General features: G+C 36.2%; 1 protein-coding gene across 5 annotated transcripts in view; it reads right to left on the reverse strand.

The window, feature by feature from the left end:
• Window positions 1–6,691: 6,691 nt before the first annotated feature.
• The window catches only part of ncanb (neurocan b), a 181,223-nt gene continuing 160,284 nt past the window's right edge, over window positions 6,692–27,630 (reverse strand). For all 5 annotated transcript variants that reach the window (XM_058760549.1, XM_058760545.1, XM_058760547.1 and 2 more), the window contains 5 exons: window positions 24,294–24,452; window positions 20,935–21,017; window positions 19,293–19,437; window positions 11,871–12,053; window positions 6,692–11,787 (listed from right to left, as the gene is read on the reverse strand). In XM_058760549.1, coding sequence (XP_058616532.1) covers window positions 11,669–11,787; window positions 11,871–12,053; window positions 19,293–19,437; window positions 20,935–21,017; window positions 24,294–24,452 — 689 coding nt within the window. In that variant the 3' untranslated portion in view covers window positions 6,692–11,668. The remainder of the gene's footprint in view (window positions 11,788–11,870; window positions 12,054–19,292; window positions 19,438–20,934; window positions 21,018–24,293; window positions 24,453–27,630) is intronic.

Here is a 27,630-nt window from a genome sequence, read left to right on the forward strand (position 1 = left end):
CTCGTTTGTCTGTCAATTCTCTAAACGACTGTGGATGCAGGGCACAGAATTGCTTGTAAACACAAAAGCTTGACCTCTGACACAAAAAGGGAAGGAAAACCTGATGTCACTGGTAACCATGACGATAGCTGAATATGGCTCTAACAAATTGCACATTGCTATTTTGGTTTGGTCTTGGGCACAAGCTCCTGGCGATGCTGCACTTTGTGTCTACAGTCGGCAAAACACTTGAGAAAATGTTTGTTGCTTTGCCAGAATCACATAAGTGACCCTTACATTTCCATAGTAACAGCTATAATGAGGCCTCATGAATTTCAAAGAAAAGCAACAGTAATTTGTTAAACTGCTGAAATTAGGCTGTTTACTCTGATAGCTTTCATTATATGCTCAGCATTTCTGGTTTTAGCGCCCTGTAGCGAATTTGAAGGCAAGAATCTAAACAATACAGAAAAACACAACTCTGACTGAACATAATATAATAAGTACTAAATTATACACAATACTATTTCTCAAACTCCATCTCTGCATATTGTTGCGAGTTTGTGTTTATTATAACGTTCATCTGGGAACAACGTGCACGATTTCATCAGATTTTTAAGGTAAACCATTTTTAAACCTATGCTAACACGGGAGAATACATCTCGATATGCTAACTGTTCATCGCGATTTCAAAATTTGAGTTTACACGTGTTGATATCCACATATTCAAGAAAAAAAAACATATGATTACTTGTTTTAGATACTTTATTTGAACTAATTATAATTGTCTCATTGCTACTGTATTTTAAGTAATTTTAAATACTATTGTTCACTTAAGTCTATTTTTTACCACAAAAAAAAATTATTATATATAATTTATTATCCGATTAATCAATTAATCGTCAGAATAAGCAACAATTACTCGATTACCAAAATAATCACTAGTGACAGCCCAACTAAAAAGTTTTGCTGGTCTGGCTGTAGGAAATATTGACCAATATGATCGTGGACTGACTGGATTTTGCTTATTTGCAATTGAAGTCTCTTCAATGTCAAGACTTTTGAAACAAACAGCAATACAAATAGGAAAAATTTTACATATTTGCACGATCTGGCTCATTGCATCCTTCACGCAAACACTCCAGTCTCGTCAAGCTAATATGTCTAGCCATTTTTCTTGTGTAAACTTTGAGAATGCTGTATTATGTACATAATGCTTTACATAGTAATTGGCTGAAGTGTTTGTAACATTGATTGGCTTATTTCAGCGGGTAATGAGTCAGTGCATACAAAGGCTCTGCTTAGTTGAATAAGCCTCCAGCAGTGAACAGTGAGCGTTTGCTGTTTGTTTAGACCCTGTAAGCTTTGAACGGGGATCCTGCTGATTTGTTCCGATTGGAAGCGGCTGTAGGTACAGATCAAGAGCGAACATGCTGCTTTTGCTCGATGGTCTGTGTTGAGAGAACTCAGACTGAAGTGGAAAAGAAAGGGTAGAAGGTTAATGCAACTGTTTACAGCATTTATTCACAGTGAGCTCTTAAGCATGACACAAGAAGAAAAGGAAGTTACATGACCAGTTTGTGTTAAAAACAAAGCGTGGTGTAAATGTTTGTTCTATCTGAAAAGAAAAAACAACAACAGTGAATTTCCATGTTTGGGTACTAACAACAGTGATGTAAGGAAGATAAGCTATGAGCAAAATAGACATTGCATTTCAACTTGCACACTATCCATCCTAAACATATCCAAATTGAATTAAGTGCCATTCCTACCAAGGATGATAACTGTAATTATTTTAATTCTATGAGAATGGGGAAATCCACACCAGTTATACGTCACAGAGGAACAATATATTTGGAATTACCTCAAGAACAATTATTTTTTCAGCTGGTGAATCAGAATCCGTCCATCTTTTAAATATTTAATGTGGCAGATGAAATATTTGCTGCAAGTGATTATGATAAACTTCTGTTGGTGTGGACCTAGATTGTTCTTGGCATTCCAAATCATAATATTGTAAAACAGCATGCCAAAATTGCATCCTTTTTCCAGTGGATTTTCGAAGTTTGAATTTACTTAAGCTTTTACGGTTAAAATGGCAAAAAACCTTTTGTAAGAACCTTTTGTTTTTCTGTTAAAGAACAGTTGAGGAAGGCAAAACATGCAGCTGCCTCAACAGTTTTAAACCCAAAAGTTACAACATAAGTTTAAAGTAAATAATTATCTAGACCAGATATCCTCAAAGCTGGCTCGCAAGATCCACTTTTATGTACATTTTAGCTCCAACCCTGATCAAACTCACCTACCTGTGATTTTCTAATGATCCTGAAGACATTCATTAGCATCCTCAGGTGAGTTTGATCAGAGTTGGAGCTAAACTCTGCAGGACAGTGGATCTCATTTGAGGATCCCTGATCTAGATGCTACCACTTTAACGTGATAGATCACCCAAAAATGAAAATGCTGTCATTAATTATTCACCCTCATGCCATTCCAAACCCGTAAGACCTTCGTTCATCTTTAAACCACAAATTAAGATATTTTTGATTAAATCTGAGAGCTTTCTGACCCTTAATTAACAGAAACGCAACTACCACGTTCAAGACCCAGAAAGGTAGTAAGGACATCATTAAAATAGTCCATGTGAAATCAGTGGTTCAACCAGAAAGAAAAGAAAAATAACAACTTTATTCAACAATTTCTTCTTTTCCGTGTCAGTTTTTTCCTGCATTCATGAGAGTACTGTGATGCATTTTAACGATGTCCTTACTACCTTTCTGGGCCTTGAATGTGTCAGTTACATTGCTGTCTATGCAGGGTCAGAAAGCTCTTTCATCAAAAATATATTAATTTGTGTTCTGAAGTTAAATTAAGTTCTTACAGGCTTGGAAGGACATGAGGGTGAGTAATTAATGGCCGAATTTTCATTTTTGGGTGAACTATCCCTTTAACACAATACGTGTGCAACAAAGGACCTGTAACATTAAAATGCAGTTGTAGTATATTATAATTGGTGTCTCATTAGGGCCTTTCGCGCCGCTGGAACTTTTTCATAGTACCCAAACTAATTGTGGAACTACCCACTTTTTGGCACGTTCGCACCGCAGGAACTGGGAACGGTTTTAGTTCCAGGAACTCCCTTTGGAGGAACTAAATTAGCTCCTACTTCAGAGCAGGGTCTAAAACAGTTCTATAGGAACTATCAGTGATGTAAGTGTACGCTGACTGGCCAAACGTACGCAAAACACCAGCTACCCGGCATTTTTAAAAAGCCATGTAAACATATTTACTCCACGAACATGGAAAACAGCGATAACGGCATTTACCTGTTGCCTGCAGTGTTGTGCTCTTTTCTCAGCTTCGATGACATGTAACACTGCAAGCTGTCATAAACAATTTAGTCTCTTAGCCCAACTTTTTGCTCTTGCAATCACGTAAATTGTGCGTTGACATTCCATCTCCGTTATCATGAAATCCACGATACACAACAAAAACAGCTCTGATCACGGCGTCCTCCACTCACCGGTTTTTGACATTTGTTAATGCCACGCAAGAAGATCGCTGTCGGCCGCTTCAGAGTTCCTGCTACTGGTGCGAACGCAACCAGGAAAACGGCCCGAGGGAGAAATTGGTTCTCTAGGAACTAGCCAGCAGGGTACAACTAAGTTCCTAGAACTACGTGGTGCGAAAGCCCCTATTATGGGAACAAAGTCCTTGTTGGTCTTAGCACCAACCAATGAGAGTTTAGATATGGATTTTGTTGTAGATTTAAAAACAATGCTAAAACAAACCTTAACTTTGTTAACCATGCATCTGGGGGAAGTTAATGTTTGGGGTCGGGGATTAGGGCTAAGGCCTATATGCTTGAAGCAAAACAGAAGAACCAACTGTTGTGACATTCGGAACAAAATGAGGGCAAAACGAAGTTCATTTCGAGCTCAAAACAGCATGCTGAAGCAAGCTTTCCGAAAATGTTTGCGCTGAGTGGTAAACACCTTTAACAATCACTGGTCCATGGCAATTATGTAATAGGTAGGTGTGTTCTGGGTGTCCACCTTCTTCTCTGGTTAATTTCTTCTGTTTAGTAAAACTGTAACACAGACTGAATGCATCATCCCTGGTTGAGTCACGGGGGGGACGCAATATCCACAGCTATAAAACCCACAACCTGCTTTATGAAACACTAAAACATGGCCCTTTCAAGCCATGAAGGTTGAGTTCTTCCCTGGAGCGTGGCAGCACTGTGAGACTAGAAGTAAGAGGACTCTGGTAGACTAGCTATGACCAAAGCCACCAATGCATGAAAATCCTGTTGTACTGAAGATTCGCTAAGCTGCTTAATGAAGGAAGATTTCTGGATCATCAACCGTAGACCCACAACAAAGGTACACTAGGACTCAGCGGCCCAGATGGACGTTTTTATTTGTTTGCGACTCATTTTTTTGGCCTGCTTTGCATCCTGCAGTACTTTAAAAAGCTATTAGCAGCTAAGGACTCAGCAAGCATCTGCACAAACATCATTATCTTGTTAAATGCGGCTCTTGCAAAGGCTTAGCAGACCTTGTGTATTCATCAGTTTACCTACTGGAATGATAAATGAACTTAAGAATAGGAATTAACCTTAGCACTGACTCACAATGCTAATATGGCAACTGTATAAACGCATTTCCCAAATGAGGACTATGCCAGAGGAGTGCGAAGATAGTTGCCTGTCACAATTTTTCAAAATGCTGCCGGTTTACGGCAAAGAACGCATTCAGAAAGCAAATCCGGGGGAATATGGCAACTCAGATGCTATTAGCACACTTAGCTTCAGTCAGCGAAAAAGTTCTTGGATGAGATGCTTAATATTTATAGAGCAAAAAAAGTGGGCTTACACTTCTTCAAATTCATATCCCTCCCAGAATAGTAACTGGTTCAAAAGAAAGCTCCACAGTAAATCAGGAATGTGTTTTTGCAGTTGGAAAAATGCCTAGGTCATCTTAAGAGCAACACTAACTAGATTCCACAGCTTGACGTCTAATGAGGACAGCGTGCCCTTGGAACACCGGGAGAGTCTAGCACATGCAGATCAGCCGGGCAGAAAGATCTCCCGCTACAGCTGCAAAATTAAACTAGCTTGGAATTTATTCAAATCAAAGTAGCTCATGGAGTTTCAACGGTTAAACTGTCCAAATAAAATTAAAGGAACAGTCCACCCCAAAATGAATATTTCACATCATTTTAAACCCAAACACTGTTGTTTTTTAACATGATCACACAGAAAATTGCTATATTGCTGATTTTTTTGTGAGATCACTTGTTTGGAAGTCATATATGTTTGGAATAACATGAGGCTGAGTAAATGATGAATTTCATTTTGGGATGAACTACAGTATTTAAATCCTGTTCCTCATACAAAACTATTGTATGACTTCAGAAGACTTGGAATATAGTGAATAAGTCACATGGACCACATGTTTGCATTTTTAGAGCTAAGAACTGTCCTTTTATGAAAAAAAGGAACATGCAGGTGAGTAAATAATGACAGGATTTAGATTTTAAGGTGAACTGTCCCTTTCAGAGCTGTGCTTATGGAAAGCTTTGGCCTCTTTGAGGGGAAACTGTTGATCTCAACAGGGTGCTTTTTCATTGAACAAGTAATTCATTTTTAAATTGTATGTCTGGATGAATAAAACTCTTTGATATTGCATGACTAACACCTTGTTCCGTTGCATTTTCGTGCTCTTCTGAGTCTTGATCTCGCCTGTTTATTAAACGTGAGAATCATAGCTCCGTACAGGAGCAGATACAGGAATATTTACAATGTCTCGCTCCTCAGTGCGAGGATGGAACATCAAAGACCTTGAATCTGACATGAAGAGATAAAGCAGAGGTAGTCAGAGATACACGGCGTGTATGAATTATTCACCACACACTTCTTGTGAGCCAACGGCCCGATAAGAACCTGCGTCCAGTGATGGAGGGAAAGAAAGATTAAACAAAAACAAAAAACAAAAAAAGCGGCAAAAAAGATGCTGACAAATCTATCCAGGCTAAACCAAACTACTTCATATTTTATTAATCCGCATAAAATGATCTGTAACTTGTAAGGCCCTTGAGTTTTAAAGGATTAGTTCACCCAAAAATGAAAATTCTGTCATTAATTACTACCCTCATGTCATTCTAAACCAGTAAGACCTTCGTTCATCTTCGGAACACAAATTAAGATATTTTTGATTAAAAAACCAGAGAGCTTTGCACACAAAAAGTATTCTCGTAGCTTTATGCCACTCATGTCACATGAACTATTTTAACGATGTTCTTGGCCTTGAATGTGGTAGTTGTGTTGCTGTCTATGCAGGGTAAGAAAGCTGTCGGATTTCATCCAAAATATCTTAATTTGTGTTCCTAAGATTAAAGGGTGAACTGGCCGTTTAATGATTACCTGTAGTTTGTTAAAAATTGATCTTAAAGGCATAGTTCATCTATAAATGTAAATTCATTCCTTATGTCATTCCAAACCAGATGGCTTTCTTGGTCACTATATACGTACATTGTATGGAAAAGAGCAGCATGAACATTCTTCAAAATTTCACCTTCTGTGTTCTACAGAGAAAAGAAAGTCAAACACGTTTTTTGTGGTGTAGTTAATGGCAAAAACCCATAAGAATGTGTAATCTGCAACAAAAACAACTGTAAAGGATAAGACCGATTCAATAGTATTACCGATCTCATCCAATGTTTTTAATTGATCACTTGTTCGGTAAAGAATATAATACAATGACAGAACTAGAATTCATAAGAACATCAATAAATATTGGATAACACAAATGGACCACATTCACACAGCCTGACTCGGGTCATCCCGGTGAAGGAAATACTTTAAAAAAACAACAGTATCTCAATGTAGAAGATGGTATTTGATGTTTGATGCAGCAGCAGTAGTGTTTTCTGCCTAGCGTCGGAGAACGGAGAGTTAGCCTGTGTGACTGAGGTCCAGGGACTCTAAGCAACAAACACATCCAGATTTCATTTTAAAAAAGTGAAAAATAAATAAACCCATACATAAAAAATGAGAAGAAAACATCAAGAAGTGAAAACAAAGTCTGTACATCACCGAGCTGGGGAGTGGTGTCAAAAGATTTTATGGTTTTGTCGCAAGGTTGTTTTGCTACTGCCAGAGGAATGAATTTACTGCTTGTAACAGCAGGGAATGCTGGGTCATTAATAGCGACGGGATGCCCTTCAAGCCAACAAATAATAAATAAACAGAAATAAGAGCTGTAACTGTAAATATACAGGAAAAGTCTCATATGCTTGGTTCTGAAATGTAAACAAAAATTCAGATAACAAAAGTCGGGGAACATCATAGTCCAAATGCTTATCAGTGTAAAGATAAAGACCCCACCATATTAATCAGTATCATAGTCTTCTTTAAGGTCCTCTCCAACAGTGTTATCTTCAAATAAACTATGTGCATGACAAAGTCGTATACAATGATATGACAACCTGCTGGGATGGAATTTACAGATAAGATTATGTGCCAATACAGAATTTTATGAGGTAAAGGGCGGACTATGTAAGCACGGTTTAGGTGAACAGGGAATGCCGGAGGTTCGGGTTAAGTATACTAAGCAGCAGTGATTTCCAGAACAATCCGCACTGCCACTGGCGGTTGAACTGGCTTCTTTGTCATGGTAATTCCCTTTCTGACACCGTCCAATCAAAGACATTTCCAGCAGACGAAGATAACGCACTAAAAATTCAGACGTGCTACTCTTGCCATGATAGTCCGGAAGGCGATGATGGATGTGGCTTGTTACCTGCAGTCCTGATTAAACAGAGGACATCGTGCTCCTGTCTCACCTCCGTAGCTTCCTCTTTACCTCCAACTATCATGTAAATACGAAAAGAACAAGGTTAACGTTTCGATACAACATGAACATTTTATCAAAATGGAAAAACGCCATTCTCGGCTGCAGCAGCAGATAGCAAACAAACCATTGGAGACTATTGCGAGAGTATTTTGCATATTCTGCTTGCGAGAAACTCAGCAAATCTGGCTGAATGAGTCATGCAAACAAGCCTAAATAAGACTATGTTCCACGAATGTAACTACAAAGGGGTGGCGCAGCTAGCGTAACAACCTCTGGGACAGCAATTGCTCTGTGGCAATTAGTCAGGAAACTTGCCACAAGAAAATCCCGCAGCTGCCTCTTATAGTTCTTCAGAATGCCTGCCAAAAGACAGCTGTGAACATTCTTTGTTTAGAGATTCATTTTTATAATCAAGGCTTGCAATTAAGTTGCCACATTGTTAGCCATCTGCCTTCCTTCGCTAGCCTCAGCTGAGGGCTGTAAAGAGCTATTAGTGTGATATAGAGGTACATTAGCAGCTAATATGGATTATTAGGAGACTGGGTATCAGAATGAGACTCCAATTTTGACAGACAAATTGCATAACACTGGTGCACCTCCTGTTCAATGCAAATCATGCATGGGCATTAGAATGAATTGTACAAAACCTGTGCAGAACAGGTCGTTATTCACCCCAAAATCAAAAGGAAAAAAAAAAAAAATTATATTTTGCTTTAAAGATGTGCATTTTGTTTTGCATTGTGACATTATTTTCAAGAAAATTAACCACTCTAAAATTACTATTACCATAATGCAAATACTTAAGTAAATCTTAATTTTTTTTTTTAATTATGCAAAATTTATCCGCTTTTGCCTAAACTTCAAAATGTTCAAAAACAGCTTTTTAAAAAAAATTTAAATCATCCTTTTCTTGAAGTCAATTGCTTCTTTATCAAAACAGGCGCCAGTAACCTCAGCATTAATTAAGTTTCTTGGAACAAAAAGATGAATTATTCAGATATTAAAACTACTGGCTTTTCATCCTTGAATTTTGGGCTATTAAAAAAGATGGATAAAGGTAGAGAAGGAAAGAAGAGGGAGCACTGACGTTGAAAAGCAGTTGGCGGAAAACTGGGCTACGTTTGCAATCTCTCTGGGAAATTGAGCGAGGAACAGCGAGAGATAAGCACAAACCCCAGCATTAGAGAAATGCGCTGTAAAAAAGAAAGAGTCTGTCCTTTTTTAAGGTAAGGAGGATAGTTGAGAGGACAGAGAATAAGGAGTGGTCCTCATTTTTGAGTCAGCTGTCGCAGTACTCTTTGAAAAACAGGACACGCACCTGGTAGGGAAGAAAAAAAAAAGCGTGCCTTTGGAAACCACAGTGAGCCCAGACCACATCTTTCGCTCTGAGGAGAACAGAAGGCCAAATGCTGCCTCTCAACTGGCTTTCTTCTGCATGAGCCTTTCCTTTTTAACCTCCTGATCTTCAGTGCTGGAGGTATCCCTGCCTCTGAAATTTACCCATGAGCACTTTTAACATCTAACCCGTATGTGATATCGCACCATCTGGATTCTTTGTTTTCGTCCTCACCCCACCCATGGGAATCCATCCCTGTTTTATTTCTTCCTTAAGTGTGCTACTTTGAGAAGCTAATTACGGGCATAGCTGTGACCCCCAAGGCTGTTAAAAGTACCGTGTCACCGGCTCGGTTTGATGTGGCATATATGTAGTCGAGTGCAATTAAGACCAGCAAGTTGAACCTCTCTTTCCGTCCCTCTAATTCTTGCTCTTTTTCTCGCCGACAGGCTCTGACAGGACAATTTCTTCTCTGTGGGTGAGAAAGTGCGAGATCATGGCACAGACCATCAATAACAGATGGAGAACCACAAGTAGGGGCGATTTTACAGTGGCACATTTCATCTAACTAATTCTTATCAAGTCATTCAAAGTCAATTCCTGTGAAACTTTATTCAAGGCTTGAAATACATCTGCGTAACATCTAGTTAAAAGCTGTTTAAGGACTTAAAGGAATAGTTTGACCCCAACAATTAAGTCTGTCATCAGTTATTTAACCTCATGTCATTTCAAACCCGTATTATGTTCTTTTCTCTGTGGAGCACAAAAGAAGATACTTTGCAGAGTGTCCAAGCTGCTCTTTTCCAGTGGAGCACCATAAAAGTTTCATAAAAGTGGTTTGCATGACCATATGTGTGCTATATTCTTCTTCTGAAGATTTTCAATAAGTTTGTATAAGGGAAATGCAAGAATTAAATGATTATTCGCAAAAAAAGCAAGCCAACACAGATCTGAAATCTCGTTCATCACCAGTTTGACATCAAGGAGATCAAATGTCACATTTCTGCGAATGCTACAACAGAATAGCACCTTTTTGATTATGAATAACTTTGGTCTGTTTCTCGCACAAATCTATCAGACGTTAAATTTATACTTTCATGGTGCTTTATTGTCGTTTATACAACAGTTCTTTCTGGTCCTCAAATCTGATTGGCTGAGAGGAGTGCGATATTCAAGTCATATCAGAACTCCAACCGTGAATCCACTGTAATTTTATAAGATAATACTGTTTTTGTGTCATGGAATGTAGTTTTAAGAGTTTTTTAGGCAAAAATGTACTTGTTTAGATTTAAAATAGTTTTCGAATTAGTAACGGAGGCTTGGGCTCAGCTGTTAAACCGTCAACTTGTGATTTGAATCCGTGGCGGAAGGAAGTAGTTCTGCACAAAAGAGGGTTTTTAAAGTTGTTTCTTATGTATTTACACACTTGTGCCGTCAAACTGTTGTTTAAACGCAATATCACACTCGTAGCTGATATTGCTCATTTATAGTCAGTCACTCATCTCCTTTTTTTGCTTGACTTAAGAAATAAAATCATATGGGTTTGGAACACCATGAGTATGATTTAATTTTTGTGTGAATTGTGCAGTTTCTACACTGAAATTCCAGATGAGCACCACTCCTCGCAACCCAAAACACAACAATACTGAAGGTATTCGATAAATTTGTGTGAGGAAAATGCTAAATTTAAATGATTATTTGCAGAAAGCGCCACCGAATCTCGTTCATCATTAAGATTTGACATCGTTGACATTTCTATGAAAGCTACAATGGAATAATGACTTTTGATTGAACTTCGATCTGTTTTATGCACAAATCTATCGTACGGCTTCAGAAGATGTCAAATACAGTGCACAACTACTTTTATTGTGCCATTTTTTTAATTCGACAGCTCCTGTTGCCAGTCACTCATGTCCTTTTGTGTTCGACGGAAGAAATAAAATCATACAGGTTTGGAACGACATGAGCGTGATTTAATTTTCATGTAAAATCCAGATGAGCACCACTCCTCTCAACTCAAAACACACCAATACTCAGAAATACTGTATAAATTAGGTTAATGTCTTACAAAGAGCAAACCAATATCAAAACGGTCAAGAAACACTGCACAAGCTAACCAATCCCCAGCATTTCCTGGCTGTTTCGATTTGATCCCGCGTTTTGAAATGAAATACAATATTTACATGTAGTACCAACCCACCCGCTCAATTAATGCTTATGTAAAAATACATAAACAGTTACCTAGAGTGTTTTCTACATTGAAGGTACGAAAGAACTTTCCTCATGTTGGATCCACTAAACTGAGATGTAACATTAACGGATAAAGAGATGGAAAAGTGAAATTGTTATAGTCCTTGTGAGGTCCAGCAGTACCCCTCTGGTCATAATGGGGGTAGACTGAGCTAGACGAGAAGGGGGAAAGGTGAAAGGCCGTCGGATATCAAAGATAAGGAGGTTTAGGTGAAAGGCTGGAGGAGAGGAGGGGATTATTTGGTTAGAAATGGCCGTGACTCTCCTGTTGACCTCGATGACCTCCTGAACCGTGCCTCTTGTGCTTTCTGCGCTCGTGGTGGGACTTGTGGTGGTGGCGTCTGTAGCGGTGAGATCTCCTTGCTGAGGATACAAAAAAAAAAAAAATGAGTCTGGCCATTTGGTTCTTGAGATTGACATTTAGAGAATAAAGTTGGGATACTCACACTTCGTACAGATGATCTTGGGCCGGTCCCATTTGCCGTTGGCGCGACATTTGATGGTGGGAATGTGGCGCTGGAGGAAACCGTCACCGCACTGGTAACGCACCACAGAGTGTATGTCATAATGCGAACGCTTCCGACCAATCAGGAAAGCGCTGTCCACGGTGGGCGGAGCTCCACATAGTACTGCAAGAAAGACAATTACGTAATAAGTCAGGATTACGAAAATGTAAATAAATCTTGTATCAACATCAAATGAATCAACATACTTTCTTAATACATGTTCCTGGAAATAATGCACCGTTATTGAAATTCTGTCAGATTTTGCAATGTTGTAGCTAATAACCGATAACCAATGGCTATATTTTTTTTGTCTAAATAAAACCCATAAAAACTAAATCAGTAGTTTTAAATGGTACAAAGTGAATTTAGAAAATCTCTCTCTCTATATATATAGCTTTAAAACACTCATTTCATTAGATAACATATATAAATTTTTTTTATAAAATAATAATTAAATAAAACAAAATAATTTATAATAAAGATATTTATAACAAAAAATATTAATATAAAATAAAAACATATAAAACTCATTTAATAACTGATATAATTTAATACCTGGCCAATAACTGATATTTTCGACATCCATATTTCCTGGTGATTCATTGTGAATTTTATTGCAAATTAAATGAATGAATGAATGAATCCATCCCAGCCACTTGTCACACAGATCCCACTTTTTAAAATACAATTAATTCCTGATGAATTGGAACAACATGAGTGAGTTTTTCATTTTTGTGTGAATTGCACAGAATATATGCTATATAAAATCATGTAAATAAATAAATGAATAAATAAATAAATTTCCCAGTTTTTTAAGATCCAGTCAATTCCCACTAGACATTTTTCATTGAATACTCATATTAGTTTTACTTAATTCAGTAGTAAAATGGGTTTCAGATGTACTCTTTTCTTTAGACATATCAAGCATGCTGTATGAAAAAAATTGCTGTAGTCAGATAAAGCGCCACGGTCTAGTGACATACTCCTCTCCAGCAGTGCCTCATGGGGACATTTATCTAATTAAACAGGTTTAAAGAGCTGCAGTTCCCTTTTCTTTCATTAGGTGGCGCCCTCAGAGCTGAAACTCAGCGCATCGCTTGACTGAACATGCAGGAGTTGCCTATTCTTTTGTTTGCGGTGGGCCAGTAAACACCTCAGGGAACCAATCGGGGCGCAGGCACAAACAATTAACCCGTGGTATACGGCTCCCTGTACATTCATACGCTATGAACAGCAAACCTATAATCCAAAACTGCTCGCTATAATCACCTCAGCTTGTTCATTTGCAGCGAAACATCATAAAGCTGACCTGTGATTTGAGTGTTTAATGTCTTCACTCCGGCAGACTTTATGGCCTTGGCACTTTAGCTTTTCCCCTTCAAGTAAGATTTTCTTTATCAAACGCTCCAGAGCAAGTCGTGCCATTAACCTCCTTGCAGGATTTCACGGCATTTTCAGAACCGAATCAATTCTGGGAAGGAACTGCAGGTTATCTGTCGCTCAGGACGGGCAGGAATTGCCACCTAATCAGTGACGGTATGAGCTGGAATTGATCTGGGAAGTCAGCTGCTGCTTGTAAGCCTGATGAGTTTTGTTGTATGCAGGGTTTTTTTGGTGAGGAGCTTCTTTGTCTGGAGAGAAAGAGGTATGACCTTCTAGGTTGAGGACAGGAGGCAAATGTCACACTTAAAAACATTTGCTCCTGCACTCAGCAGCCATTCTCAGTCCACACAAGCCGATCTCTGATTCAGCAATAAATCATAAATAAATAATAGACCATTAAAATCAATACTCAATCCTGGACACACTGTACACTTAGATACACTGGCCTCAAAAAGTATTCGGACAACTAAGCCATGCTTAAAAATGTATGAATGTCACTTTATTCTATATTCTATTCTAGATCTTCACTGAGAAGAGAAAAAATATATCTGATTTTTTTTTAGTTTTAGTAACAAAGTTTTAGTAACAAATAAAATAAAAACAAAGAGTAACACATAAATATATATTTATTATATATAATAAATTAAATATATGTTGTACTTATGGTTAATAAACAAAGAAAGAAAATAAATAAATTGGAAATAAATAACAAATACAATATATTTACAAAAGAAGTTGTTTAAAATTATTTTAAAAATAACAAACAAACACAGACACACACAAAACACATGACATTTATTAATAAAATAAAGACTTTAATTTAGCAAGCAATGTAATAAATCATATGCACAATTTTAAAACAAAATAAACTGTTTATATTTACAAAGATGCTTTTTATATTTGAGAAATTATAAATATATAAAACAAACATTACATTTATTAACAAACACACGCATTTCTTTTCAATTATAATCCATATTTTTATATACATATACATGTATATAAATAATTCACACAAAAATGTGTAAATAAAAAATATTAATTTAATACTGATTTAATAAATGTATTACTTTAGTAATTAAATATAGGAATTGATTTCAGTTTTATTAATATTAATTTACTAATCAAATGAAAACTTAATTTTAATAAGCAATGTAAGAAATCATATGTATAATTTTAAAACAAAATAAACTGTTTATATTTACAAAAATGCTTTTTCATATTTTAGGAAGAAAAAATATATATAATTCTAACAAAAATATGAATGTGCAGTAATAAAACAAAAAACGAAATGTAATAAATGTAATATTTATTTTAATAAATTAATTAATTTTTTAATTAAATATAAGATTTTTTAAAGGTTTTTATTAATTAATCTAATAAATTATATATTTTTATTATAAACCTAAAATATTTTAAATTCTAAATTTTTTTATTTGCCTTACATTTAATTTTTAATTTTTAATTTAATTTATTTATTTACAGGGGCAATGCACATTAATAAACATAACTGTAAATGTGCCAGAATCTGTAGACCCTTGACAGAATGTTAAAAGGTCACCCTAAAAACAAAGACAGAGCATCACACATATACACATCATATGGAGAGAAAAAAAAAAAAAAAATCTATGTTGTTAATACAGCTTATGTCATATGTGGCAGGTTACTTTGCACATATGAAGTGACTGATAACAGATTTCCTATTTGCGTTCCAACTGCAAGCTGAAGCATTTTTGGAGAGGACAAAGGAAAGAGGTTTATCGCAGTGCTATCATATCGACCAGACCGTGCAGAATGCCCCAGGATGCGTCTCACCTCATTCATACAAATATCAAAGCTGGCAGGCAAAAGTCAAGGTGATTCAATAACACAGACACAGATAGGGGTTCTTCAACTGAGTCAGCATCACCCTGAGGCTTGTGCTCAACACTCTGGATTCAGGCATCTTTACCTCCAGCAAAATCTGGAGCTCAGCATAAAATCTATTACATCACGAGAGAAATATACCAACTGATATTGCAGAACATCTGTTTAAAGCACATATGTCATATAAGTTAATATCATGTGACTGTCTATTCGCTGTTCTTAAGGGATTGTATTATTGTATTAAGGCCAGGCTGGAGGGATTGCATGATCAATAGCGCTGACAGTTTGAATGATAGAATGACTGGGGGAGGGCTGATGGACAAAAGGGGACAGCGAGGCAGGTGGTGGGGGTGGTTGGAAATGTTTCCCAGGTGGTCTTGCAAATGACAGCTGGCTGAGGTGCGTTCGTGTGCCAGCCATACGACTATTTGCTCAAAACTGAACAAGCACACCATCGATTGAAATCTAAGGCTACTGCCCGGAGTAACCCCTGTGTACACCGTTACAATAACAATGCTAATGTGTATGTGTATTTGAAGATTTTCTGAGAAATTATGAACTTTCATCTAGTTTATATAAAGAGATCGTTTAGTCTAGTCTAGATCTAAAGAGACACTTTGGGTTCACAAGGACCAACTGGAAAACAGGTGCTTCAGAAGCTGCCTCTCAGGAGGTCCAGACCATGACAGACCTACTCTGGTATTTAGTTCCAATATATAGATATTTAAATAAAATGTAATATATATAAATAAAATGAAATATTAAAGTTAATTTTATTCAAATATTTATATTAAAAGTGATATTGTATTTTTTTATAAGTTTGATATAAATATTTCAAATAAAATTTACGTTTGAATATATACAGATATTTCAGTTAAAATGTGTGTGTGTGTATATATATGTATATGTATATATGTGACCCTGGACCACAAAACCAGTCTTAAGTCGCTGGGGTATATTTGTAGCAATAGCCAAAAATACATTTTATGGGCCCAAATTATTGATTTTTCTTTTATACCAAAAATCATTAGGATATTAAGTAAAGATCATGTTCCATGAAGATATTTTGTAAATTTCCTACTGTAAATATATCAAAACTTAATTTTTGATTAGTAATATGTAATGCTAAGAACTTCATTTGGACAACTTTAAAGGCAATTTTCTCAATATTTAGATTTTTTTTGCACCCTCAGATTCCAGATTTTCATATATAGATAGATAGATAGATGGATAGATATTTCAGTTAAATAGACCACCTCTCAGGGGGTCCAGACTAGTGGTCTTCACGTGTCCAAAAATTTGTATTTACCTGATAAATACCCGAACCCGAAGAGACCTGTAAATGTGCTGCACCGAAGCGACCCGGACCTGTATTTTATTTGAAAGTGGGACCCGAACCCGTGCAGACCCGAGAAATGCCTTAAACGTACTACCCGGACCCAACGCAGACCCGACCATTATTCGAAAGTTGGACCCGAACCCGGCTGGGAAGACAGACCCGACTGCACCCGATCGGCACATATTGCACAGCAAACTGCTATTAAGTCAATAACAAGTTGCGAGAAAGAAAAAAAAAATTCCCATACTACTGTTAGTAGCCTTCTCCCTGACTGCGACGCATACAATCCTCCTAGACAATAAATTTCCATCCATGTAAGGCTGTTCGTTCTTCTCTATTGCCGACTGAAAGAGCCTTCTTAATCCACTGATTATTGCTTTAAAAGTCTACTTGCGGTCACGGTTTTTGTTTTTTTTCCATCTCGAGTCAACTTTCAACTTCGACTGTTGCATTTATGCAACAATAACGATACTTTTTGTTGGTTGTAATAAAGACTCTTTACTGCGTGCGTGTTCAATAACAGGTGCGTCTCTTTTTCAGTTTTGTTCCAGCTTTTTTTTTCCCAAATCACTCATGAAGGAATCCATGATCACCGTCCGCGTGCAGTAGGCTACATTAACTCCGCCCACGCTCTGCTTCTGGCGGCTCAAGGTAACGCGTGTTTTTTATTTTTTTCTTTCACCTTATTTCCCGCTCACAATTTTCTCATCCTAATTTTACAAACTGCAAGTTACAAAACACACGCATGCTGACTGACACTGATCACTGGCGGGTGCGGTGTTCTCTGATCGACTCGGGTAGGCTATTACACACAATGTTAAACAGACCCGGGACCCGAAGTAATAGATTGGGACCCGACCCGGACCAGACTGACCATTTAAAATAAAGACCCGAACCCGTATGGGTCCTCCGTGAGGACCTCTAGTCCAGACCATGATGGACCTGCTTTGGAAAGATAACGAGACTTGTTAAAATGAAATATTTATATTAAATATAATATTTTTTGTTTGTTAATTTATATAAATATTTCAATTAAATATTTAGTTTAAATATATAGTCATTTCAATACAATTCAATTGATACATTTGTGGATAGATAAGTATTAAATTTAAAAAATAAAATATCTTTTTTAATATAAATATTTAATTGAATATTGAACTTGATCATTATTTTAGTATAAATATTTCAATTAAATATTTAGTTTAAATATGTAGATATTTCAGTTAAACATCTAATCTGAAATGCTATTGAAATCTACCATGTAAGCTTAAACACGTAAGCCAGCCTACCATGTAAGCTCAAACACATTTTAATAATGAATTGAGTATTAAATTATGGAACGGAGGGCAGGATTTCAATAGGAAGTGAGAAACGTGTTTCACTGGCTCTCCAGAGCAGGTCCTTCATGGTCTGGGCCTCCTGAGAGGCATTCTCTGATGGACCTGTTCTCCGGTTGGCCCTTGTGAACCCAAGGTATATCTTTATATCTAGCTAGGGCAGAAGAACCCGACGGATTCCATACCCTCAGTCTGCTTCGTATGTAAATGACCAGATAAAACGAGTCTAATGAGCCCATAGAGGTGTGGGTGAAGCAGACTGAGTCAGAGCTAGACGACTACGAGTGGCTGAAGAGAACCAGTCATGTCCGTCATGTCATGATCGAAGCTTTGAACACGCAGCCCTCCTGAGGACCCACCATCACATCCTCAGAACAAAATGAGTGACAGTTATTGTTGAGGTCACTGTCTGATGGCGAAACGACGTGAGATGACTTGGTGAAACGGGGAGCTGGTGAAAATGAAGTCGTACAAACTGACATGACAAGTTCAGAGTGACATAAAAAGAAAGCGAGGAATGGAATGATTTGGATACAGAAATAGTTTTGTCAAAAATGAAGATCCTGCTAGCATTTATTCACCCTCATGTCATTCCAAACCTGTATGACTTTCTTTTATTTTGTGATATATACTGAAGAATGTTGGTAAACTAAGTTTCGGTTCCCATTGACTTCCATTGTATTTTTTTGTCTACATAGTGGAAGCCAATGGGAACCAAAATGGTTTGGTTACCAATATCCACAGAACAAAGAAAGTCATACAGGTTTGGGATGACATGAGACACTTTGGGTTCACAAGGGTCAACCGGAGAACAGGTCCTTCAGAGGACACCTCTTTTTTAATTTTTTAAAAATCCCTTTTAATATAAAGATTTATTTTAATATTGATAGTAGTTTGATTAGTAAATGTTAACAGGATTTTCATTTTTTGGGAAAACTATCCCTTTAAAAAAGTATCATAAAAGTGGTTGATATTACTCAGGAACTATATTTCAAGTCTTCTGAAGTAATGTGATAATAGCTTTGTGTGAGAACAAATCCATCTTTTGACTTACATCTTTACAGTGAATCGTTGAATTATTCACACAACCAGTCTAAATGATTGTTCATGAATCAGACTGATCAAGTGATCAACTCACTGATTCATGGAAAAGTGTGACCAGTACATTATTCAAAATAAATCTTGTGTTCCACAGAAGAAATGAAGTCAAATGAGTTCTGAATAACATGAAAGTAAGTGATGACGGAAGCAACAGCATTGATTTCAATCAAAGGAAGAGATAGAAATGAAAGAGCAGATGAGGAACATCTCATGAAGACGTGTAAGTTAAGTTAACAAAAGGAGGTCAGCACTGGAGGAAACAGTACAGTGTGGTAGAAAGTGAGGCGGTACAGTATTTGTCCTCTTTTCCCAATTCCTCCCCTCTCTTCCGCTCACCTGTGCCTTTCTTGCAGATGTAGGGCAGGTTGTAGTTGCAGGGCACATCGTTCCATTTGCCGTTCTCATGGGCGATCATCACCACGCAGTCCTCTCCGCCCGCAAAGAAATTATCCGGCTGGTTCTCCCTCCAGTTCTCATATTGCTGGAGGAGGAACGGGGATATTTCAGGGCTAAATCCAATCCCATTGCTTTACTAGGTATTTCGTGTACCGTCTTATATATCCATTGCATTACAAATGGGTTTTCAGATACGCCTAATGGGTCTGATATAATATATTATATAAAGTTGTTTCGTGTCTAAATGGTTTGAAAACTTGAGACTTGTGCTTCATTTGCATGATCTATCTGATCATACTGCCTTCATTATCATACTGATTAGTACAAGTGATTCATTGTACTGTATGTTTTGATACTTGTACTAAAATGTACATTTTATTGTAAATATGTATTCAAATTATTTAAAAATATATATTAAATGTAATATTTTGTATGTTGATGGATATAAGTATGTCAATTAAATATTTAGTTTAAATGTATAGATTTCAATGAAAGGTCCATTTTAAATTGTTTAAAAATTCTAATTTATCGAAAAATAAATATTTAATTAAATAAATTGTATTAAGGGTAATATTTTACTTGTTGTGTATTTAAAATGTATTAATTAATTAAATAACTATTTAAATTGTTGATGGATAAAAATTAAATCCTATAAAATATTCAAATAAACGTTAATTAATATATTTATATTAAATATCATATTTTATCTGTTGATGGATATATTTAAATTAAATAACTTGTATAAATATATAGATATTTCAATAAAAGTCTATTTATAATACATATATAAATCAAATTTATATAAAAATAAAACATACGTTAAAAAGCAAATGAAATATTAAAATACATGTCAATTAAATATTGATATTAAATGTCATATTTTATTTAATGTCTATTTTAAATATACAAATTATATATTAAGATAAAACGGAATTTACATTTAATTAACCTCTAATTAAATACTAAAATAAATGTTCATTTAAGTTCTTATATTAAACATAGCATTTTATTTGTTAATGGATATAAATATGTCAATTAAATATTTAGTTTTAGAAATAGAAATATAGAAATAATACAATAAAAATTAAAAACATGAATAAATAAAATGTATATACATATTTTATTTAAAAATCTAATAAAATTAAATGTTATATTTATTTCTATCCATTTATAATATTTATATTAAAATCCTATTTGATTTACTGTCTACTTTAAACATACAAATAAATTAAATAGTGTTTTTAATTTGTTGATGGATAAAAGAAAAATTATAAATTAAATTAAATATTAAAATAAATGTTCAATTAAATTCTTATATTGAATATAATATTTAATTTGTTAATGGAAATAAATATTTTTGTTTACATATAGAAATAATCCAATAAACCATCTATTAAAATACATTAATAAAAAATGATATAAAAATATAATAAAAACTCTAATAAAATTTAAAAATAAATGTTAATTTAAATATTAAATTCAATATTTAGTTTAAATATGTATATATTTCAGGTAAACATGCAATTTAAATATAAAATATTTATAATTTGTATAAATTTGATACTGGTTGTGCCAGTCTCACCAGATCCATGTTATCAGTCCACTGAAAGTCGTCTTCCACCATCCTGTCATTCAGACCAATCCATGTGTTTTCATGGCACAGTCCTGTTTAAAAGCATAGGACTTTAATCACACTTATTTCACCATATATCTGATATAAACACTCATATTAATACCAGGTGTAACCAGCAACCAAGACAACCACTGAAGACCAGGTTAATACCATGAGTAAATAGAGTCTTAGTGTCATAAAATGCAGAGCTAATGCTTCCCCTTTAAGTCGTAGTCTGCTTTATGACTCCTACAGGGCCACTGGGAGCCGAATGATGGTGTTATCACAATCACAATTCAGGCTCAAGCCAGAAGCCATCAGATCGTCCCAAGATGCATTTGCGAGGATTTTTTTTTTTTTTGGTCTGGCTGTAATGGAATTTCAATCATGGTGTTACTGATTAACATCATTACAGGGCCCATTAATCTTCCTAATGGCTGTGCCCCCTTTATTGCAGGGGTGGAGATGTCCATTTTCAAGGCGATTAAACACACTTTTTGGTGAGCGCCATGCCTTTGTGTGCAGACAGCATGCTGTGAGAGGCCACACCGAGCGTCATTACGCTGGATTTAGCCTCGACTAGGAGAGGGACACATAATGCAATCTGTGGCGTACAGGAGGTCAGTGTCCTGTCGCTTTTCTTAGTTATCTGGCTGGATATTAATGAATCTAGGCTATGCAAATAGTTTTAGTCAAAGCTAATTGGGTAAAACAGACAAAGATTAGCCACAGATACCGGCCATTTGCTGTTTTATATCCCATGAAGAACAGGGTTCTGCAAAATACAGAATTTAAGAATTGGCTTCTGTTTAATGAGAGTGAATTTGAATTGGCCACATGTAGCAATAATTTAAATATATATATATATATATACAGGTGCTGGTCATATAATTAGAATATCATCAAAAAGTTGATTTATTTCACTAATTCCATTCAAAAAGTGAAACTTGTATATTATATTCATTCATTACACACAGACTGATATATTTCAAATGTTTATTTCTTTTAATTTTGATGATTAGAGCTTACAGCTCATGAAAGTCAAAAATCAGTATCTCAAAATATTAGAATATTTACATTTGAGTTTGAATAAATGACCATCCCTACAGTATAAATTCTGGGTATCTCTTGTTCTTTGAAACCACAATAATGGAGAAGACTGCTGACTTGGCAATGATCCAGAAGACGAACATTGACACCCTCCACAAAGAGGGTAAGTCACAGAAGGTCATTACTGAAAGGTGTGGCTGTTTACAGAGTGCTGTATCAAAGCATATTAAATGCAAAGTTGACTGGAAGGAAGAATTTGGGTAGGAAAAGGTGCACAAGCAACAGGGATGACTGCAAGCTTGAGAATACAGTCAAGCAAAGCCGATTCAAACGCTTGTGAGAGCTTCACAAGGAGAGAACTGAAGCTGGAGTCAGTGCATCAAGAGTCACCACGCTCAGACGTCTTCAGGAAAAGGGCTACCAAGCCACTTCTGAACCAGAGACAACATCAGAAGCATCTTAACTGGGCTGTGGAGAAAAAGAACTGGACTGTTGCTCAGTGGTCCAAAGTCCTCTTTTCAGATGAAAGTAAATTTTACATTTCATTTGGAAATCAAGGTCCCAGAGTCTGAAGGAAGAGTGGAGAGGCACAGAATCCATGTTGCTTGAAGTCCAGTGTGAAGTTTCCACAGTCTGTGATGATTTGGGCTGCCATGTCATCTGCTGGTGTTGGTCCACCGTGTTTTCTGATGTCCACAGTCAACGCAGCCATCTACCAGGAAATTGTAGAGCACTTCATGCTTCCTTCTGCTGACAAGCTTTATGGAGATGCTGATTTCATTTTCCAACAGGACTTGGCACCTGCACACAGTGCCAAAGCAACCAGTATCTGGTTTAAGGACCATAGTATCCCTGTTCTTAATTGGCCAGCAAACTCACCTGACCTTAACCTGTGAAGAGGAAGAAGCGATATGCCAGACCCAACAATGCAGATGAGCTGAAGGCCACTATCAGAGCAACCTGGGCTCTCATAATACCTGAGCAGTGCCACAGACTGATCGACTCCATGCCACGCCGCATTGCTGCAGTAATTCAGGCAAAAGGAGCCCCAACTAAGTATTGAGTGCTGTACATGCTCATACTTTTCATGTTCATACTTTTCAGTTGGCCAAGATTTCTAAAAATCCTTTCTTTGTATTGGTCTTAAGTAATATTCTAATATTTTGAGATACTGATTTTTGACTTTCATGAGCTGTAAGCTCTAATCATCAAAATTAAAAGAAATAAACATTTGAAATATATCAGTCTGTGTGTAATGAATGAATATAATATACAAGTTTCACTTTTGAATGGAATTAGTGAAATAAATCAACTTTTGATGATATTCTAATTATATGACCAGCACCTGTATATATATATATATATATATATATATTAAGCTTTAGTTATGTTACAGTCATGAACCGTGATTTGCTACATGCTAGTCGGTTGCAAATAATTTTAAGCAGAGGGAAATTTTTGCAAATGTTAATTGAAAACAAATGACTTGCAGTTGATTTGGTGCAGCAAATCGATGTTAACATGTCTAAAATGTACACTTATTGATGGTAAATGTGGATTTGGTGGTTAAATAAAACAAAAAAAAGGTACATACAAACATATTTTCTTACATATTTTACAAACAAATTATACACAACATTTTCATCACATTACATCACAAAAATGAAAACATGAGTACCAAATATGAGTATCAAATAATAAAAAAATACTCATTTTTAAATGCATACTTCATATTATTTAAAAGTTTGGGGTCAGAATTATTATTTTTTTTGTTAAAAAATGAATATTTTTAAATTAAATTGACCAAGAGTGACATTACAGTATAATGTTACAAATAACTTCTATTTAAAAGAAACTCTGTTCCGGTTTCACGGATCACGGTTTCCACAAAAATGATAAGCAGCACAACTATTTCCAAAATTAATAATAATAATAATAAGAAGAAATGTTTCCTGAGCAGCAAATCAGCGTATTAGAATGAATTCTGAAGGATACTGAAGACTGGAGTAATGATGCTAAAAATTCAGCTTTGCATCACAGGAATAAATTACATTTTAGAATCTACTAAAATAGGAATCAGTTATTTTAAATTGCAATAATATTTCCCAATATCACTGTTTTACTGTATTTTCAATCAAATAAATTCAGCCTTGGTGAGCAAAAACAGTAAATCTTACCAACCCCAAACTTTTGAATGTCATCACATGTGCTAACAGTAAATTTTTTTTAGTTACAGAAGTGTTTTTGTGACTCTGTCTGGGATGAACCCTGATACTGACCATTAATGAAGTCCTGCTCTTGTGTGGAATGGATGCTGGCCAGGTGACCGCTGTGCTCTCTGCAGTCCTTCTCTGCGTCTTCCCACGTGTGTCTGCGGGTGAAGTACCTGTAGCAGTGGCCGTGAAACTTTCTCCAGTTGTGCTCGCAACCCTCAGTATCTGCCGTGAGAGAGAAAGAGAGCATGAGGTACAGAAAAGAGCCTGAGACTTTAGCGAAAATTCTACTGGTTAGCATTTAGCATTCCTTCAACACAACCGACATAATTAGCATCACAATGTGAGGAAAAAGTTGAAAGATTAGCATGAATTTCTTAGCATAGTTAGTCAGGATGTTTAAAAAAGCCCATTCAGCGATAATCTCACACATAGCTACATGCTAGCCTACTTTAGCACTCAACTTTAGCTTTACTGAAGTGACACGTTCAAGCTTTTTATTCGCGCGTCACTCTAATCCATGGCTGTGAACATAAGCAGTTTAGCATTAGCAAAAATGCGTCTTAATCTATTCAAATGACAACAATCTAGAGAAACGTCTTCCGCCGCTAAGTTCAGCGGCTAATTAAGCCCTGTCACATCCCTGTCAGAAATGCCTCTTTCTAACCCTCTGGGACTCTCTACCGCATCTGGACGCATGACGAACAGATAATCTGTACTTTTCTAAGCGCGTGTGGCTTCGTGCATTTGCGTATGTGTATGTGGGTGAAGGTTTTAGCCATCCCAGACTTCCCATTTCATGAAGCTCCAAGCACTTTACTGCCTTTTTTACTTCCAGCAAATTCAAAGCGACATTGGTAAATTGGCTGCTGCAAATTGGCCCGTATGGGGCTCTGTTTAGCATGCAGAACGTGGGGCAGAGGAACAGAATGTATCGCAAGAAAGTATTTAAGGCACCACGACCACTGCAGTCACCATGGGTCTGCGTGCCCAAAATGTTAACGTCTACTGTCAATCACAACACTTCCTCATTTTCTTGATCAGAATGAAAATGTAATCAGAATTTGCTTTTCGTTGCTATAAATTCTAGCCTAGATGGCGGTGGTGAACCATCATTGGGGTTGTTTAGTGAAGTGACTGGTTAAATTGGTTAAGGAGCTTCATAGGATCATCAGAACTCCAGCATCCAATCAAGTTCCTTCAAAACAAGAAATTTCTTTAAAAACAAATTACTTGCAGTTGATTCGGTGCTGCAATGTGAATAAAAATGAATTTACTGGTTTAATAAAACAAAAAGGTACAAAACACTACATTTTATCTCAGTGGAAATTTTTTATCATTAAAACATAAAAATAATATAAAATATAAAATTTTAAGTTTTTATGTTTTGTGATGCCACATACCTTAAATATTCCATTACACTAACAAAATGAAATTATGTTTTCTTCATCGACACTAGCACTTCACCAAAACACTGGTTGTTATATGGTGCTGTGAATGCTATTGGTCAAAAATAAAATAAAATAAAATAAGCTTTCACTTAAATAAAATAAAATAAAATAAGCTTTCACTTTCATTCAAGGGAGCATCTAATTAAACAAAACAGTGAAGTGCATCAAAATAAATATAAAATAAAATAAAAAATCTGATTATTAAAAAACATACAGTGGTGTGAAAAAGTGTTGGCCCCCTTCCTGATTTTTTAAATTTTTGCATGTTTGTCACACTTTAATGTTTCAGATCATCAAACAAATTTAAATATTAATCAAAGATAACACAAGTAAACACAACATGCAGTTTTTAAATGAAGGTTTTTATTATGAAGGGAAAACATAATCCAAACCCACATGGCCCTGTGTGAAAAAGTGCTTGCCCCCTCCTATTAAATCATGAAAGAACTGTGATTAACCACATTATTTTAGAAAGCTGAGCTAAATTTCACTAGCCAAACCCAGGCCTGATTACTGCCAGACCTGTTGAATCAAGAAATCACTTAAATAGATCCTGTCTGACAAAGTGAAGCATGTTTAAAGAGCAACACATCATGCCGCGATCTTAAGAAATTCATAAACAGATGAGAAACAAAATAGTTTACATGTATCAGTCTGGAAAGGGTTATAAAGCCATTTCTAAGGCTTTGGGACTCCAGCAAACCATGGTCAGAGCCATTATCCACAAATGGAGAAAACTTGGAACAGTGGTGAACCTTCCCAGGAGTGGCCGGCCTACCAAAATTACTCCAAGAGCACAAAGACGACTCATCCAGGAGGTCATAAAAGAACCCAGAACAGCATCTAAAGAACTGCAGGCCTCACTTGCCTCAATTAAGGTCAGTGTTCATGATTCAACAATAAGAAAGAGACTGGGCAAAAACAGCATCCATGGCAGAGTTCCAAGGCAAAAGCCATCGCTGACCAAAAACAACACAAAGGCTCGTCTCACATATGCCATAAAATTTATTGATTATCCCTAAGACTTTTGGGCAAATATTCTGTGGACTGATGCGACAAAAGTTGAACTTTTTGGAAGGTGTGTGTCCCGTTACATCTGGCGTAAAACCAACACAGCATTTCATAAAAAGAACATCATACCAACAGTCAAACATGGTGGTGGTAGTGTGATGGTCTGAGGCTGCTTTGCAGCTTCAGAACCTGGATGACTTGCCATAATTGATGGAACCATGAATCCTGCACTCTATCAGAAAATCCTGAAGGAGAATGTCCGGCCATCTGTTTGTGACCTCAAGCTCAAGCACACTTGGGTTATGCAGCAGGACAATGATTCCAAACACAGCAGCAAGTCCACCTCTGAATTTTGGAGTGGCCAAATCAAAGTCTGGACTTAAATCCAATCGAAATGCTGTGGCATGACCTTAAAAAGGCGGTTCATGCTCAAAAACCCTCAAGTGTGGCTGAATTAAAATAATTCTGCAAAGAAGAGTGGGCCAAAATTCCTCCACAGCGCTGTAACAGACTCATTGCCAGTTATCGCAAACGCTTGATTGCAGTTGTTGCTGCAAAGGGTGGCACAACCAGTTATTAGGTTTAGGTGGCAAGCACTTTTTCACACAGGGCCATGTGGGTTTGGATTTAGTTTTCCCTTCATAATAAAAAACTTCATTTAAAAACTGCATGTTGTGTTTACTTGTGTTATCTTTGATTAATATTTAAATTTGTTTGATAATCTGAAACATTAAAGTGTGACAAACATGCAAAAAAAAAAAAAAAATTTTCACACCACTATATATATATATATATATATATATATAAAATTAAAATGCAAGAACTTTTTCTAGTCAGTAAATTTTCTTAATTCACCTGCCAGTGGATATTATTAACCCTCTGGGGTCTGAGGGTGTTTTGGGGGCCTGGAGAAGTTTTGACATGCCCTGACATTTGTGCTT

Source organism: Onychostoma macrolepis, chromosome 22, assembly GCF_012432095.1.
Source record: "Onychostoma macrolepis isolate SWU-2019 chromosome 22, ASM1243209v1, whole genome shotgun sequence".
In the NCBI taxonomy this organism is placed as follows: Eukaryota; Metazoa; Chordata; class Actinopteri; order Cypriniformes; family Cyprinidae; genus Onychostoma; species Onychostoma macrolepis.